Raw genomic sequence first — 19,772 nt, forward strand, 5'->3', positions numbered from 1 at the left:
GGTCTTCTGATTCACAGTCCTCTGATCCAAAATTACTCACCTTTCCTTGGGCTTGGTCTCTTTTCCATTTGTACTTCTCTACTCAGCAGTTCAATACACACTAGAAGTGAATGAGCTTTGTTGTATATATGGAATTGTGTGAGAAGGGGTGTTTGGGCAGTCAGGAGTGAGGGGCCAGGCAGAAGATTCTTAATTGTGTAGCCTTACAGGAGAAGGGATCATCTTGCTACTTGTCCATGTTCAGCTGAACAGCCCAGAGGCGCCATAAGGGGTAACTCCAAAGTTTGCAGGTGGGATTCCTGTGCAGTGGGCCCTGCACAGTGAGGTCTGGACAGCACTGCAACAGTCCAGTCTCAACACAACTTTTCTGCCTCAAAAATGGGTCACATTTGGATCTTCAGTGTCACCAAGGCCTTACTCAGAAAGGAAAATAACCTAATGGGTGCTTGAAAAAGGATATTTCTAATTTAAATCCTTCAAAGGTGAGTAGAAAACAGCACTAAAAGTATCAGAGTATTTCAAGGGAAGGAACAGTTTTAAAGTACTCAATGACTTCTTTTAAATATATGCGCATCTAGAGCAAGTCGATACAAATGAATTTTTTTGGGGAAAAAGAGAAATTGCCAGGGCATCAGAGTATTCAAGGGAAGTAATGACTAAAGGTAGTCTCTTGGCATTGTGGGTAATCATCTATAGAGCATAGAAACCTTTAACTCGTTCTTACAGTCACATCTGGAATGTGAAGAAACATTACCTTTTTTGCTCCAGGAAATAAAATGAAGACTGGTCTGGCTCCTGTGTTCCCACTGTTTAAAAGCTTGTGATTGAGAATTTGTTTATTGGAGTGTACAATTTGACCTACTTGGACTTCTGTTGACTCTTCTTGGTGAAATTTGCTTCTAATAAGTGTACCTGAATATATTCTCTGGATCTAATGTACCGTTGATTCATCTCCTTCAGGCTATTAGTTTCAAGCTGTGAGCAGATTCAGGCACACATCACCATGTTGGCTCTGTTCAGTTTCCAGCTGAGGGATTTCTTTGCATAAAGAGAGCAAATTATTATTTCATTGACTATTTTGAGATGATTGTCTGGTGCTCCAGAATTTAGGAGTTCATTTGAAAAAAACAGTGTTCTGAGTCATTACAGGTCATGACAATCTGAATGGTGAGTCCTTTTGCTCAGTGTTAAAGTATTCTATGTGGATTCTTCATTTGCTTTACCCCACCCTCTCACAGACATACATTCAATTACAGATTTTTTTTTCAATTTTAGTTTCATTCTACAGTTGTTGTTTTATACATATGTATTTATATGCATATGTCTCCCTAAATTCTTTCTTTTTTTGAAGGAGGTGTTTTTTGGAAATATTTCCTGATCTAGAGACTGGTGCCATGCTATAAGGCAACCTGCCCAAGAACCTTATTTCTCTTTATGGGGGCAGTAAATTGAGGTGGCTTCACTGAACTAAAGCCTTTACTATTTCTGAAGTGTTTATGATGAATATTACAATTACATTACTGCATATATGACCAAAAAAACCCTTCAATTTGTTCATCTTCATTCCTAAAAAAATAAGTACTATGTAGGCATACTTTGGTTCAGCTTCTTTGCAGAAATTCAGGACGAAGTATAGGAAGCTCATGCTTCTCAGGTAGCTCTCACCTCAGAATCCAAATGTTTTGTGTATGGAAATTTAAATTTTGGGATACAATTCCTTTTAATGAGGGATGAATTCGGAGCCAGTTCCAGGGAGGCAAGGGAAGCTGTATACATGGTCCTATGGATAATATACAGCATTATAACAGGAAGTCCTACAGACTGAAAGCTGTTACAATGGCATTTTTTCTATCTAGGATTTTCTGGTGAGGTATAAAATGCTGGTTAGTGCTTCTTCCATTTACACAGTTTTCTTTGTGTTCAATGCACAGAAGAGCTACTATGAGGTAACAAAAATAGAAGAGTACCCCATTTCCACTAGCTTCTATTACCAGAGATGTCTTAAAATACTTTTGGTGGCTCAAGTTAATTGTTCTTATTTTATTAAGTGGGTATAAATAGCATTTCTGTGACAGTAAAACATTCTCTGGGCCTCTATCTCAAAAAGTAACTTCTATATTGTAGTACTGGTATGCATTAAATTCCAACAGTGTTCAGAATGTTCATGTACATCTACAGTAAGTAAATACAATACTGGTAATTGCTGTAGAACGGAATGTCAGGAAATGTCATTATTCAGCAGCTGGGGTAAAAATATTTACAAAGAGACAGTATTTTTAATTTTATTATTTTTTTAATACCTTAAGAACTAGAAATCTGTGTTACTTTTTTCCCAATCCCACTCGGGGTTTGGTTACATGCTCTAACCCTCCCTTTGTGGCCAGCATCCCTTAATCTCTAAGAATTTACAACTCTTTATCGGAGAATGTCATCACCTCTGGCTGCCTCTGAGGTTCCCATGAGAATTTCCTTTTCTTGCTTTGACATTTGAGTGGATTGGTTTAGGGAAGAAAAATCCCATGCGTGGATATCAGGCCTTCCATCAGGTAGGTTTGTTTGTGAAATAAGGTTCTTCAAGCTCTGCTTTGCCTCCTACAGATCTGTAGTGGCTTTTTGAAGGCTCTGATATGGGAGAAAAGCAGAAAGTAGCCCAGTGAACACCTTCTTATCGGCATTTCAGTTTGGATTAATTTTCCTGGAAGAGTACAACAGTTGTGACCATTTCATCTTTTTCAAAGCTTCTGTAGGAACATGATTTCAGTGTGAAGTTGCAGCAATTACAATCTGCTGTATCTGCACTGGGGCCTTATAGATCTGGGACAGTGCTTGGCACATTAACAATGCTGATCAATGCAGCTCCTTGTGCACACAGGAAAAACAGGTCATGCACGTATTTGTAGGTAGGTGCAACATCCCTTTATGCCGGTGATTAGAGTGCTGTCTATGCTAATCTTCATTGACAGTCTAATAAAAAAAACCAAACAACATTTGAGCCATGACTTTTGAGTTCTGTGGCCCAAAATTTCCAGTTGCCGTAATTAAGTACCCTCATTTTCTCCTAAGTAGTTCTAATCTGTTTGTTTTACTGCTGGATCTAGAATAAATGAATTATCATTAAACACATGAACTGTTTCAATTTCAGTAAGATCTGTGTCAACTGTCACAACAAAATGAGTGCTCAAGACAGTAAATGAATGAACCTCTCAACTGAATAGAATTAATGCACTCTCATTGCCTTTCAGATGCAGCTCAAAATAACAATGGATCTTGCCCTTTTATGTTGGAAAATGCACATCTGATTTACTGACAGTGGCAGCAGGGTGCTAATCAGTGCAAGGGACGTTGTGCTGTTTGTGTTTGTGCTCAGACCCTGTGTTCACACACAACAAGAGTCTAGGTGCAGCATGTCCCAATAAAACACAGAAATTGAGATCCCTAAAATGAAAATTGGGACATGCATAGGAAAATAAAGTCCATAATCACCTAGGGGTAAAATATGGATATTTTAAATAAGAATGATTAGTATATTTTTCAGTGCAAACACAGTACATACAAATAAGGGTACAGGCAACACCTATGCACATATATGCGTGTATGAATGTGTATCTTTCAGCTTTTGAAGTAAACGGCTTTGCTTGAGAAATTGCATGTTTGTGGTACTCCTCTGATAATGCTGGAACTTGTGGTATTAGGACAATTTTCAATGATTGCATTAAGCAAAGAATATTACTACAGGGAGCTAATTGCTAGTTGTCAAAGTCACTAGGAAAACTGTTGTAAGGAAATAGCAATACTTAGTTTAATAAATTAACACTTTTCATGTGTATTGCTGTATATGTTATTTACACTATAAAATGCTATATGTGATACATCAAAAAGATGTTTAAAACATCAAAAACAAAAGCGAAAGTCCTGCACTTAAAGAGGAACATAAAATTTCCTGCTGGGGATGTGGAACATGGAATGCCATCTGTATTATATGGCACTGAGAAAACTGATTATGTTTGGACCTCTATTTCATAGCAGATGGGTTCATTAAATTTAATAGCCTCCAGAGCCTTTGGAAACAGTGTTAAAAACATGTGGAACATGCTGAGATACTTCACTTCTCGGCCCACAGTCATTATAACTCTGGCACAGACTATAAATATTACAGTACTTTATTTCCATTGAATCGGATTACTATTATAATTATTTTTCCTAGTGTACATTTACATGAGAAATGCAGAATGCAAATTGTTCTTCCTCAAACTTTCAGATATGCAGTTGGTGTCTTTAAATGCATTTTACAGTTCTTTGCACTTGGAGGCTTTTATGTAGAACTTATTTTTATCTTCTTCCTGCGACATCAGCAAGCAGCTGTAATGCCACAGCAAAGCTGCTCTTAAGCAGCTCCGCTCCCAGTGTGGTGCAAATAAGACAAGCATTAGGTTAAACCATAGAAGGGAATTCAGGGGAGTGTTACATCTTGGCTTTTAGCTATATATTGCTTCTCTTTCCTAGTATTTTATTATTTTATGTGATAGGGCAACTACAGTTTGACCTTAATCTCTGTTCATCTTTTATCATTGGATTAAATATCTAATTTAGAATCAGATTAGTTCCTGTGGAAACATCGCTTGAAGTAAAATCTCACTTCTTTTGGAAATATTCTCAGAATTTGATAGCTAAAGCAACATTGTGCTATTTACTTTTCTATTTTAAATGATGATTCTAATGAGAACAAGGAAGTTTTACCATGTTTAACTGCTTTGACATCTGTCTGATGTTCTTTCATGTCTTCATTTACATGTTCTGATGTTTAAAATAAATTACTGTTTTAACAAATTTTTGTCACATTTGATCATGACTTTTTAAGTAAATACCCTGGCTTCCCAATAACCATATCAGCTTGTTCTCATACGATGTAATTATCTTCTGTTTCCACTTCATTTCCTGCAGAATGCTGGGACTATTCACACTATCTTTTACTGTTTTTCTAAGGTCACTCTTGTTTTCAGGTTGTACTGACCATTTTAATGTGGATTTTCTCTTTCTTCACATCACTAACTTCATCTCCAGTTTTGCCCCTGACCATTGCTGACATTATTATCAAGACCTGGGAATTTTAATAAACCTCTAGAGTCCTACTACAGTAAATGATGTATGATGACAGGATTAAATGACTATACCTTCCTCATATAATTTACATTCAAAGTAATAGATAAGAATCACCAGTTGCTTAGGAAGGGCAGAGAGTATAAGGACCTTGTAAGACAGGATAGGTCAGTGCAATAAGTGATTATTGGTATTTAGGGCAGTACATGAAAAAATGCACAAGTGCATATTCAGGTCTTTGAGATTATAGTGTTCACTTCTGCAGGTTTCCCATACAAGTGTTTGTCTCAAGAATCATGGAGTTTTTGCATGTTTAAATTAATTTCATAGAATTATATTAGGAAGAAATTTTTCCTAATATCCCCTCTAAACCTCCCATGATGCAACTTCAGACTGTTTCCTCTTGTTCTTCTGTGTGTTACTTGGGAGAAGAGACCAATCCCCACCTTGTTACAACCTTCTTTCAGGGAGTTGTAGAGAGTGAGAAGGTCTCCCCTTGAGCCTCCTTTTCTCCAGGCTGAACCCTCCCAGCTCCCTTAGCTGCTCATCATCAGACTTGTGCTCCAGCCCCTTCCCCAGCTCTACTGCTTTTCTCTGGACACATTTTGGCACCTCAATGTGTGTCTTGTAGTGAGGGCCCAAAATCTGACCCCCAGGATTTGTGGTGTCTCACCAGTGCCAAGCACAGGGGGACAATCACTGCCCTGGTCCTGCTGGCCTCAATATTGCTGATACAGGCCAGGCTGTCATTGACCTTTTTACCCTCAGGTGGATCAACATCCCACCCAACTGGGTCTCATCTGTGCACTGACTGAGGGTGCCTTTGATCCCCTCATTCAGATCATTGGTAAAGATATGAAGCAGAACTGGCCCCAGCACTGAGCCCTGGGGAACAGCACTAGTGACCAACCTCCAGATGGATGTACCTCAATTCCCCACCACTCTCTGGCCCAGCCATCCAGCCAATTTTTCACCCAGCAAACAGTTCACCCACTCAAGCCACGAGCTGCCAGTTTCTACAGGGGAATGCTGTAGGAAATGCTGACAACTTTCTCTCACTCACTAAACAGGTCACCTTGTTACAGGTGGAGATCAACTCAGTCAAGCAGAACCTGCCTTTCCTAAATCCATCCTGGCTGGGTCTGATCACCTGGTTGTCCTGCACACACTGCGTGATGGCACTTGAGATGACCTGCTCCATATGCTTCCCCAGCACCAGGGTGTCTGTAGTTCCTGTCCTTCCAACCCTAGTTGTAGACAGGTGTAACATTTTCTAACTGGCAGTCAGCCGGGACCTCCCCACTTAGCCAGCACTGCTGATAAATGATTGAAAGTGGCTTCTTATATGAAAACTCTTTGGATGTATTTGAAAAAGAATTCACAGAATTGCAAGTGCCAGTAGATTTTACCTTCTGGATGATCTTCCACCAGTTATTACATACAAATTACAGAGAATTGCTCTGCTGTTGAATTTAATTAACAGGCGTATTCATGGCAAAAGGTTGTTGGTCTCATTTGAAGACACCTGCACACTGGAGATAGAGCAGTTTGGGACCATTTCCAGCTGTGATCTGCCAATGACATACAGTGCCTTTGACTAAGGGAAGAGAAAATACTCTTCATTTCCACCTTGTTTCATAGGGAATTTTCTGGTTTTACTGTGCCACAGAAATAAGATCAAAAGGTGACAAGTCACTCACTAGAGAAAGAATTTGTTTCTAGATCCCTACATGCTATGGTGGACCCAGCATTTAGGAGGACATGTATATTCTGAGTGAAAATAACTACTTAAAGATATTCACAACTGATGACTATCCATCTTTGATCTTACTGCCTTCATTCTGAGTGAAATGAAGTTAATTATAAGGAAATTGTAGCTATTTTGTCAGATATGTAATTTTTTTCCAGTCTGTTTTTGTCTTCAGTTTTCATATAACAGATATTTTAGGGTAAATGATAATGTAGGGAAGCAATGAATTTAGGATAATGTGCTTAATCCATTCCTTTGATCTCATATTTGTCATTCTTTGACTTTCTGGGAGAAAGAGGGCAGTGAAGATGAAATATAATTTATCTGCGCTGCTGGAGTAAAACCCTGCAATAATAAGAAAGACTTATTAAATTATTGGTGCTGTTCAAGCTTTGCTGCAGTGGCAGAATTGAGTGCAAAAAGGAAAAGAAGGACAGAGAATAAGAGGAAATAATCTCTTTTGTCTGTTGTTCCTCAGATATGGAAGTTGTTAGTTATTCATAGCTCTCCTCTTTGTATAATCAGGAGATTTCACATACAACTCAGTCACGTACGCAATAAATATACACGTTAATGTTCATGTTTATCACAGTCATTATGACTAATATGTGCTTTGATGTTAGTAATTTGTAGAGAGAAATTATTCAGAAATAGACATTATTCTACAAGGAACAATAGGATGTTTCTTACTGATGTTCTTGCTGCTTCACAGCAAGGTATTGCACCTTTGTCCACACCATTGTATTTTGTCAGATCTGATCTTTCCAAGCAGGCATTTTCCCTATTGATTAGTTGAAAGATGATTTAATCACTTAACAAATGTGTGATCTTCAGCAACATCAGTACCAGCAGAAGAAAGTTTAGAACACTTATAAGTATTTTCTCTGGAATTCATAAGAGCCATTTTCCCTGCTGTGATGTCAGGTTTTTTTGGGAGGACAACGTAGTCACCCTAAATATTAGTTTACATTTCCTAGTTGTAGGTAAACCATTAAAATCCCTAAGCACTCTCTAGTAAGAGTTACAATGACTCTACAGGGCCTTTCCATTTAAGGACTTCAATTTCATATTCTGATTTTTCTTTTTTTCTACATTACTTTTTATTTAGTGGCACATAAATAGAGCAAGAGAATACACATTAGAAAGTATATATTCATACCAAAGAACAACACAACTTATAGAGCTTTCTAATTTTTTTTTTCTGTTGCAGCCAAATACTTCTGGCCTCAGTTTTCAATGTTGTTGGTGTATTCCAGAAAACCGTCAAGAAAAAGTAAAAGTAAACTACCTAAGTCAGCTGTATGCTTGCATTCCATATGGGTTACATTTGTTGATTATTCTTCTTCTTTATTTCACTTTCCAGTAAATCAGTAGTATCTTCATTTATGTACCTGCAGTTATACTGATGTAAACCAGAAGACACATTCATTGTGTCACTTAAAAAAAACCAAACCAAACCAAAACTGTTTAAGGGGCTTGGGTTCTACTTCTGTTGACTGAGGAAACATTCTAACAATTTCATGGATTAAAGCCTTAAAACCTCAGAAATTAAAAAATTACAGTGAACAACAAATTGTCATTATAGAGAAGAAAAGTTTATTTTTCTTGCCTCCTTCACCTTGTCCTTTTTGTGTTACAGTTTAGTTGAAAAAAATGGAGATAGAGTGGAAATCTGATTTTGCAATAATCAGGGGGTTTACATTCTTGAAATGTTTGCTGTGTAGCCAGCTACAAGATAGTGGGATTTATCCCATTATACATCCAAGCCTGTCTAAAAACTGCCTGAATCGCTGCAAACAGCTCCAGCTCTGAGACAGCGAAAGAATTCTGAGAACTTTCTTTGTGAGTCCTTGCAGTGAAGGAGTTAAGAAGGGCAACATTTTCCTGACCTACTGGATAGTGCAATAAGGGAGAAAAGAGTAGAAGGTGATGAGTAACTTTGCCTCAGGCCAGAACCTTTCCTTGAACTACATTTCACATGTGATGTATGAAACAATGAGAACCTGCATAGCTGAAATTAACTTGGATCACCTAGAAATGCTCTCAGATTCATGATCTTCCATCACATCAGAGCGTTAGCTATTAGCCATCAGGTCAAACTGGCATTTAGGAAGCTTTGAACTTTCAAGCTGTGCAGACTAACAACAAAAATCTTCTTCCAAAACCAAAAAAGCAGAGAAATGTAACTCTTTCTAGAGTGTGAGTGAATCTCTGTAGAACCCGATGGATTTCTCTTGCAGTATAAGGAGCCCATAAAATGCTCCCTGGGTTTTTCATGAAAGTGTAGCAATAAAATCATGTAAAACTGGAACTAGAATCTGTTCCCCAAAGCAGAGCTAAGGAATACAATACAGCATCGATTATGCCATTTTGTAATTTATAATGGCAGCACCAGCCATAACTGTGTTACCAACCTACCCCCAAACTAATATAAAAGTTTTATTTAAAAAAAGAAAAAGAATGTATTGCTAGAGTTTATCCAACTAAGAGATTTCATGAAGTTAAATGACAGTGTTTTCTAAGATTTTTTTTAATTCTTTGTTTTAGCATATAGTGTCAAAATAATGCTTCCAACAGTAAGAGATTAAAACCTGTGTTTTAATTTTGTCCATCTTTGTCAGTTTATCAAATCAGTTTCTCTGCTTACGCATGTGAACCTGGAACCATGTGTTCCTAATTTGGCAGCCACAGAATGATGACTGTGCTACTAGGGTGTGGCATTTTAGCACATGGTTAATTTATTTTGATTCTCAAATTTTTATACAAAGCCTGGACACAATTTTTATGAAGATTTGTGCCTGGTTTCAGGGGTTTATACCTGTTTCCCTCAGAAAGCAAAGCAGCACTTATACAAGCCTATCTGAGCTTAATGCCTGGGCTTTATGCTCTATTTTTATGTGGCATTTTTGCACGCAATTTGTTATTTCTTTTTCTTTATTCTTCATCTGAACTTCTGCAATGTGACTTGATGGACCTATCAGTGTTTTGCTCTTTCAAGGGCAAATTGATAAACAAGAGAAAAGGTGATTCTCTTTGAAAGGGAATGAAGCTTTTTGAAAGCTTTGAAGCTTTTCATTTGATTGTTGTGCATAAGCCTTTCCTGCTGCTTTTCTAGTGCCCTTTCTCTATTATTATATCTGTGGATTTCTTCTTCGCAGCAAATGAAATTGTCCTAACATTTTTTGTTCTATCTTTCTTCCTTTAAAATGCATCCCCTGATGTTTATCAGGTCAAACAATCCTATGAGTGTATGGTATCTCTCTCATTATGCCCTCGAGCACTCAGCTCCATGCAGAGCAGTTTGGGGTCATTGGACTCTGCATTACCTTCAAGGTGCTTTGTGCTGTCTAAATACAAAATCTTTACAAGAGTTTTGCTCCTTCAGAAGTGACAAGTGGGAAAAAATATAAAATATAATAATTATTCTGAATGCATTTGTTGGGCAACTAAACAGATCATTCCCTCTATAAAAATGTTCAATATTTTAATTATAAAAATAATTGGTTCCAGCACTTAGGGTCCTGTATAGGTTCCAGTCTTTGCATCAAACTTCTAGAATTAGCTAGATGATTTCAAATATTTTTGGAAGGACTTATTTCTAAGCAAGTAAGCAAAGGAATAAGTCCCATTAATTACAACCTACTCTTCCCTAAACTCAGCTCCATTTTCATTTGCTTTGATATTCCTAGAATCTTTTGCATCACAGATTCATGTTCTTACAAGCTCAGCTTAGTCCTCTAGCTATCAAAAGCAGATAGCTTGGTTTTATTGTATATACAGTCCTATTGAGGAGTTTCTCAGTGGTGATTTTTCCTCTATATCTGAATCTTCTGGTCTTGTTCTTGTACACTGAACTTCAGACACGTAAATTCCATTAATTATTTCCTATTTCTCTCCATTTGTTCAAGTGTGAAACATTTCACAGTAGTTTTGCAGGTGCTTTGCTTTGTCCTGGTGTTAGCCAAAGTTTTTGTTTTTCATTGATTTCATCACAGAGTAAAAAGATCAACAGCTGCAATAAAAAAGAAGCTTAAATGAAATAATGGAAAGCAAATTTATATTGAATAAAGTACTGTCAAGAGTTTCTGCAAGTCCACTCATGTCAGGGCAGTTGTTTTACTGAGTACAAGTATTTTTACTATTAACCCTGTATCCTTGACACAAGGTGAAGTATCAACTTTATACTGGATCATTTTTTAATTCTGTCCACAAAGAAGAAATGGTACTCTGTGAGAAAGAGGTGGAGAAAAGAGCAGTTTGGGATAATTCAACTATACATGTTGTTACGGTAATTCCCTTTTTAGAAAATGTTGGATGATTGAAACTATTTTAGAAGTGTAATCTCATTTAATACAGTCACAATAATGCTAAGAATCATAAACACAATTAGTAAATCTAAATTTTAGAAACATTCTGGCTTGCTTTACACATTCATTAGATCAAATGCACTTTCATCCATCTTCAGAAAGGGATAGTCTTTAGATTTTGGTCTTACACTGATATGTAGAGCAAGTAAGATTTAATATAGTGCAAGAGCAAACCCCTACTAAACTCATTTCAGGATTCTCATTGACTCTAATGGGTATTACATGAGGCTCTTTTTGGTTTGGCTTGAGGCCACTGTGAATTTTACTGTGGAAAAGAGAGGATGTATGTCTCGACCCTAAAAGGTTTTATGATTAAGAAATTTTTTTTTTCCTAGAAGGACTGTCAAAAACTTGCCCCTTTTCCAAATTGTGCAAGGGCATTTATATGAGAATAGGTGAATAAATGAATATGTGTATATGCATCTGTCTTCTCAGGTTGATTCTTTTTTTCTTTTCTTCTCTTCCTTCCTTACCCCTCCTATTAATTCAGAGCAAGCCTTTACAGTATAAAGGCTTTGCTTACATTTTTTTCATTGAAATATAAATGTGGTACTTTTTTTCTTTCCAGCTTCTGTTTTGCTCCAAAGCAGTTATTTTTCATTTACTAGAACTATTTCTCTGGGAAAGGTTCTCATGCTTTTATCTATTGCCTTTCTAACAGCCTTTCTAAACATCTCATTTAGAAATAATTAGCTTTAGTAATAATTAAAATGACACTATCTGTCCTCTAGAGGTGGTACAAAACTATTAAGTGTATATAAGGAGAAAGAGCCCAACCATATAATTTGAAGCCATTTTACATCTTCCACGATGTAATTTCCACCAATATGTTGAAGTTTCCACACAGAGTTCAGAGAGCAGATGCAGACAGATATGACTTTCTTAACTGTTTTTAAAGTTGAGTATATTGAGAATTTTTTGTGTGTTGATGATTCTCATTTTGAAAACAAGATTGTTAGACACTGCAATAGAAATTCTTCAGCCATTTACTTTAATAAGTAGTTAATATATTTTAGAAAACATGTGAAATCTTCAGAGGGTGAAACCATTTTGTTACACAGATGTTCAGTATATGTCATTTTTAGCAGGCTCTGTTAGTACTTAATTCCAGCCTAATAACTTTGCAGCTCCTGTGTTTTCATATTTCACAAGAGCTAACTTCTTTCCTCTCCATCACTTTTAGAAATCCTTTTTAAAGAGAGAACAAGAATTGTAGGGTTTTTTCATTTATGTTTTATGAATCTCTTCTCCATAGCAACATTTAAATTTCCTCCAACTTTGTATGCAGTGCACAGTCTGTCCTTAACTAAAATGCTGTAGTTACTGAAAAATATGTGATAGCACAGTAAAACAATTGCATGAACAAAGAAGGATTTGGAGTTAAAATCAAGTGCACTTTCCTCAGAGATGTCAGCCCAGTAAGATGCAGGTTAATGTCACACTTTTAATATTTCTACTGAAACCTTAACAACAGGAGCATCCCAGTAGGAGGCTGAATTTTATTCCTTCCTCCATGTGTGCATGTAATTATCTATAATGCCTGTGGTAGAAGGTTCTAGAAAAGAGGGAGTAAGTGCATAGATTGTAAAAGAAAAATCTCCAAATTCATATTTAAATGCTTCATCTTATAGCAACTTAGTAAGTAGATTTTAAAGCAGAAAGTTTACATTTACTGCTAAAACCCAAGAGTTGGAATGTTCTTTCTATTCTCTCCCAAGTTTTTGCTGTTTATGGGAAGAGCTGTGGAAACCTGCCTGGCAGTGTATGCAATGCTTTGCATTTCTACGTTTGCCACAGCAATTCATATCTTTCCTGAAAGTGTGTTTTTAAAAAGCAAAAGTTCTAATCATACATCCAGTGCCAGATTCAGAGTCCGTATCTGACATGTACTGGATGAGTCTGAGCATTGCAAGCATCATAAATGCAGTGATGCATTAAAGTTAAATTTAGTGCAGCTCAGAAAGTATTTACAGAAATGGCTGTACTATCAAAACCGTATTCAGACTTGTTGATTATTTACTGACATGTTTGTAGTTAAGTTCCGTTGATTTTTATTGTATCTGATTATGGAACAATCGAGTCCATAGGGCTGTCAGCCTTTTTCTGTGGCTGGTGACATTTAAAAGCTTGACAGGAGAATAGAACTGTGGAAATGAGGTCAGTGACTGTAAAATAAGTTACTTCATTATTTTTCAATGCTTTAACATAGGTACATCACAGTAATTTTTTTTCAGTGATACCTTCATGCAATCATTGGAAAAATAGAAAATAGAAAGTTAATTTCATAATGATTTATGTTATTTTTATTTCTTTAGTAACAGAAATCATAGTTTTCTGATATAATAAACTGTTGAGTATAGTTTAGCCTTGTAGAAGATTTTTTTTCCTTATTCTTCAGACAAACATAAAGTTGAATTCTGATCTGACAGAACAGTAACTCTATAATTTCAATGTGATTTCCTTTAAGACTTCTAGACATGGTTGAAAATTTAGGACATACAGCTACATAGTGTTTGGAATAAATTGTTGAAAGAGCTATAAAGTATTTAAAAATTGTATAGCTTTTTCTTTTGGAATTATCATGAAATCACTTAGGAAATCAGTCTTGATGAGCTTATTTTGTTAAGGGTGAAAGGTGAGAGACATTTATGAGGCACTGATCAGAACCTGTAACATCTGCCTTCTGCTTCTGAAGAGTGTGTGAGATCTCTCTGTGGCTTTGTTTGTGTCACTCATGTTGGCCTCACAGGTATTTGATCCAAACAATAGCACAAAATCCTTGATGTTGGATCCCTTTGTGTGTCTTGGGTTGTTTCACCACCTTAGTAGTGTCTGTAATATTTCTTTTTCTGATAATACCAAACACATTTCCATGAAGAGCTGAAAACAATAGTAGATTATTTGCAGACGTGGAAAGCAGAACCCCGTGTGCAACAACGGTATTGAGAGCCCTCCTGCAGATATTTATTCTGTGTTAACATTGTGTGACAGGACCCCAGGTTGACCTGAATTTAGAAGTGGAATTCTCAACATGTCTTACTGGCATCAAACATATTGTGAACCTCAGGGGACTTGCAGTTTCCGAGGAGTAATGTTTTAAAATGCAATATAGAATAAGAAAATGTGAGACAGCAACAGCCTGGCTTCCTCCCTGCATCTCAGCCACAGTCATTTGAGCAAAACCTGCATTACCCAGGTGGTAAACTTAGAGGAAGTATGACAGAGCTTTGCCCTACAGTGTATTTTCTTTAGAGACAATCACCAGAAGGAGGAAGAGACATAACTAGAAAACAAACAGCAACAGGAGGTACTTCGGTGTGGTTGGAGGTGAATGAAACCACCAATAGGGCAGAGTCTATCGTGGGTATAAGCAGAATAGAAAGCCCCGCAGTGCCGAAGGGCAAGCGAAGGATCACACAGTTTACTGCAAAAGAGCCTCTTGGCAGTGCCTGCAGCAAACCACAGGAACCAGAGGCACCGGCTGGGTTTGACACACAGGCAGGTTTCAGACTATCCAATAAAGGGTCAGACCAGAGCACTATCACTATTATTGTTGGGAAAATTATTTTTTTCCTGTGGCCTCCCAGAAGGGGTGATGTCAGACAAAACTCCACAGTTTATTTCAAAGGAATTTGTAGCAATTATTAAAGTGAATTGCTGACATATAGGATCTGGTAACAGCCAAGTTTCAAATCAGCAATGGAATGAAGATTTATCTGTCTGGAACAAAGAGAGATTTTTAGGTTTTTTTAAGGAAAAGACTGAGAACCTGGATTTTGAAGCTTGGATGAAAAGTGTCAAGCCCAGGAAAAAGCATGATGGAATGTAGATCTTCTCTGCTGGCTTTATTGTTCTTAATCAAGGTTGTGACTAATGTTTCAGAGCAAGGAAATATTCTTGAGGCTATAAATGGGACTGACAAACTGAATTCAGCAACAGGTAATACAGATCTCTAATTTGTAAATGCTTATTAATGTGTTCTTGAAAATAATCTGAGTAGAATAATAGGGATAGTTTCAGATGCAAAAGTGTGTAGCATCTAGTTTTTGTGGTAATCACTAATAGGAAATCCTCACTTGCACTTCATATGGCTGTACTTCCCACAGATGGCACACCTTGACCAAACTCTGTGTATCTGAAGTGATGCGCTTAAATAGGAGTAAACTCAAGTTCTGAAAAGAGCTAGTAAAAATTGCACCAAGAGTATTGGTATTTGTATAAGAATTTAACTTCAATTTGAGGTCCAAATAGAGCAGTGTGTGTATGTTTGTGCATTTGTGTTTTGGTATTGTCTGTTTGCTCAGGGTTTGAATTCTTTTCTTCAGGTAGGAAGACACACACCCCACACCCCTCCACACTCTCTTCTTTGAGCCTCCCTGCACTGTACAGGACCATAAACCTTCCAATTTAGTTTGAATGTTGTCTTCAAGTCAGAATTTCTGCAATGATGTTCTGTACCCAACAGTGCATATGCTGCTTGGCTGCGTTGACTGTACTTGAATAGGCTTTTGTAGAAAATGGCAGGCAAATTAGCTCCTTATAAGTTTGCAATACTCCTTTTGCAATGGGCAAACTGTAGAGTTTTTCAGGATTTATTCCAAAACTGGAAATTTGGACATAATTTTTCACTGCACCTGTCTTTACCTCAGCTAGCAATGAAAGGATGCTTGTAATTTTTGTATGTATTTAAGAAGATGACATTAACAAAACAAAAAATAGTATTGGAGAGAAAACCAGTTTCAGTGCCACAACAGCAAATAATTTAAAAAAATCACATTGTAACATTCTTCTTTTGCCTGAATGTAAAAAAGAAGCTTCCAGTTCTCAGGCTAGAAAAATAATACATAGTTAAACTTTAATAAATGCTTTAAAGTGCTCTAACCTGTTATACAGGATTCAGACCATGTATTTATAGTTCACAGGTATCTGTACTTTCTGCAGCAACCTTTGTATATGGTTCAGTACAATCAATTATTAAAAAAATACCCAGGCTTTTAAAGAAACATGTACAGGTCATACTTTATTGTGATCATGTTTTGTATTTTGCTATTGGATCACTGAAGTTTTTAGGATGACAGAATTCTACTTGCAGCAATTCTCCCTACCATGAATTGTGTTACATTTTACACTGTGTAAACTGAGAAATTGTGGCTGGTTGGTCCCACTATTTGAAAATTAGAGATCATGTTACAGTTCTTTTTTGTGACATATACTAATGTGGGTATTGGCTTTTAGCAGAGGACTGTGGGGAAGTTGCTTTTTTTCTATTTGTTTTAATTCAAAGCAAGGACAAAAAGTCAGCCAGAAGCTCACTAGAGATCTTGAAGGTCTTTTTGCATTTGGCATTGATTCACCTGCCTGTTTCCATGTTCAGCTGATGCCTTTAAAGAAAAAATTTGTATCAGAAAAACAAATTTTTTGAGAAGGTGGATTTAGCACAAAGCTAAATTGCTATGGGTAGTGAATTTCTCTACAAGTATGAAGAGGAGAAGAATTCAGAAAAAGGGAAAACTGTATTGGGCCTGTAATACTTTGGTTTTCTGACTTCTCCCCTACAATGGGTTTTCTTTTTTCTAAAGCAAAAACAGAACCCATCTTTCAACTCTTGATAAATAAGGTATTTTATATGTAATGGGGTCTCCTGCCTGTTCTCCATGCCTTTTTATGTGAGTAAATACTGTGCATACAGCCAGGTATGGCTAATCTTGTCTAAGAATGTCTATGTGGTATAGATATGCATACATGCAGAAACACCTTCTATTTGCATATATGCACATATACTTGTGTTTAAAGTACAGAAATGTATTTTTCTGTGCGTACATTGTTGTTTATTATGCATGCATTATAACGTGTTTGCATAAACAGTTACTAACTTTCTCTTAGCGGTTTGTTTTTCTCTCTTCTGTCATGGAGAATACAGCCTTCTACTTTACTATGATAGTCTGCTCTTAATGTCAGTTTCATTTAAGACTAGAGCTGTCTTTCTCTTGAATTATATTTGTGTGCAGGAAGATGGAACTACTTCACAGGTCAGGCGTGATACCATATCTGATGAGAAAACAAACCCTCTCTTAGTGTCATGGTGATTAACAAATTGCATGGTGCTTTTGTGATACCTAGTAGAGAAGCTGTCAAATCATGAACTCAGAAAAGCCCTTTAGTAATTAAATCAATTGGCAATGTAAACCTAGTTCCTCTAGTTTCTTTTCTTTATACTTTATTTTATATTACGTTTATGATTTTATTAATAAAACAGCTAAAGTAGCTGCTCAAATTAATTTAATATATAATGATTGCTTGTTCTGTTTTGTTGTTTTCCAGCTCCCTCAGGCTCAAAAGGTAAAATACTTTAATCAAATCTTAGTCATTCAGAGCAGTCACCAGTCCTTCATGTTTCCATGGTGGTGTGAGTATGGCACAGTTGAGATCAGTGAAACAGTTCAGTGTAAGGGGCTCTGGACTGGGCTGCAGGACGGGCAGTTCACAGTTCCTCAGTCCCAGCTGAGGAACCTGCTGAGAGCAGCTCTTCAAATGATGAGCTATTTTAATATAATAGGCATGTAGCAGCCTTCAACTTTGAAGCAACAGGGAGGCTATTTTATCAACAATTTGAAATAATAGTAAGGATTAAACAAAATAAACCCACCTTATTACTCCTTGTGAAACATGTCTGGATCATTTTACCTCTATGGCAGAGACTGCAGAACCCAAGGTATAGCTGGTACCCTTTCACTGATCCGCACTGTATCTATCACCACACTTCTGAACACATTCAACATCTGACTTCTCTAATAGGTTGCATAGTTTTCATATTATGTGCTCCTGCCTTTAAACCACTTCTGCATCGATATGGTATGTTCCCAGAGCCAGCACTGCACCTCATGGTAGCACAAGGATTGTGGCAAAGTTGGGGAATTGCTTGATGCCTGGTGCATCATCCTTATGTATTTCACAAATATAATTAAAGCTGCCAGAAACTAGAAAATGTAGGTGATGTTTTGTGGTTTTGGTAAAACATATTAAAGTGAAAAAAGGAATGGAATATGCTGGGAAATTGCAATTCTTACTTGTCCAAGTAATTCTTACTGTTCTTGATAAAGTACCTTTAATAAGAAGAGTCACAGCAATTAATCAGTTTAACTTCCCTGTTATTAACGTTGATAGAGTGTGATAAAAATTCAGTTTTTAATGAAAGCTGTGGGTGAAGTGATCTTCAATGAACAGCTTTTGAAGAATGGTGAGGGCCTCCATGGAACTCAGAACTTAAACTCATGGTTAACTAACTAACTTTATAGTTTAAAAAACAAGAAATATGACATGGGAGTTTTTATTTAAATGAGGCTATGTATATTTGAAATTTTCTTGTTTGTGGAGCTTGGAAAATTGTATTTCAGATCTGTAGGTAATATGCTGTTTTGTGACACTGTGCTGTGTCTGTATTTTGTTCTTGTTTTGATAGTTGCAGAACATGGTACCAAAAAATGTTAACTTTTTTCTTTTTATTTTTTTTCCTTCTGGAAATCGATGGTTTAAAAATATTTTGCCTACTGCTTCCAGGAAAAGTAGAAGGACTAAAAGAGTTGCTAGACTGGCTAGCTTTGGCTTTTTCATGTTCACCTGCTTGTCTAAATGTTTGTGCCAAATGCTTCTCTTAGCTTGCAGAAGGAAGAGAGGGTGAGGCTACGATGTGCTGGTGCAGAATGATAAAACCAGTCAGGCTGTTTATGACATGGTGTCACGTAGTACTGTATTACCTGTTCTGATGCCCACAATTCTGAGCTATTAAATAATATTCTGGTACAAATTACTCAAGGTCTAGGTTAGTGAAAAAGCACAGTTTTCATGGAAGGTAAAAAATGCCGTTTTTTGGAGTGTTTACCCCTTGAGTCAACTAATGCAGAGCTAAAGCCACATATTTGTATGTGTTCAGAACTGACTACAGTCTAATTGCCTGTGTACTCCTTTTGTGCAGAGGAAGGGGAGAGGGGTGGGAAGGAAGGAACGGGATGGGAAGGGAGGACAGACACCAGTAACCCCCAAGGGCTTTTGATAACTTTGAGCAAGAAATATGCCTTTTTATAAGCATGGCCTGAGAGCTTATGAACAAAACAAGAGACCCTCTCTTGCTCTCTGCAAGGTGAAGGGAAGCAGCACAGCTGATGCATGCCTTTATGAATGGCTTAGTCACTGGTGGACGTGTTTTGCCATATGGTGTCTGAACTTGTACTGTATTTTTGTTGGAATCTATGTATCATCTTGCAAATGTTTTCTCTATAAACATTTCAAACAGTCATGTCTCTCTAAACATGTTCACTTTAATCTTTGAGTGATCTGAAAGAAAAATGTGGCATTTCAAATTTACCTTTACTATTTTATATCCGTTATGAATAGTTCATCATCTTGATGAAATGTGTTATGTCATATGTGAAACACTTTGGCTTACAGTCTTTTCAGTGTTTAGTCAATGTTCTATGGTGATTAGCTATTGATTTTGAAGGTCTGTAGGTTCTCAACTGTCTACAGCAATTAAATAACAATTAAATCTGTTACTGCTGTGC

The 19,772-nt window shown here is 36.9% G+C and overlaps 1 protein-coding gene across 1 annotated transcript in view; it reads left to right on the forward strand.

The window, feature by feature from the left end:
- The window catches only part of CACNA2D3 (calcium voltage-gated channel auxiliary subunit alpha2delta 3), a 395,617-nt gene that overhangs the window by 264,088 nt on the left and 111,757 nt on the right, over positions 1 to 19,772 (forward strand). The window contains exon 14 of the mRNA XM_071549734.1: positions 17,536 to 17,553. Within this exon, the coding sequence (XP_071405835.1) occupies positions 17,536 to 17,553 (18 nt within the window). The remainder of the gene's footprint in view (positions 1 to 17,535; positions 17,554 to 19,772) is intronic.

Source organism: Pithys albifrons, chromosome 3, assembly GCF_047495875.1.
Source record: "Pithys albifrons albifrons isolate INPA30051 chromosome 3, PitAlb_v1, whole genome shotgun sequence".
NCBI lineage: Eukaryota > Metazoa > Chordata > Aves > Passeriformes > Thamnophilidae > Pithys > Pithys albifrons.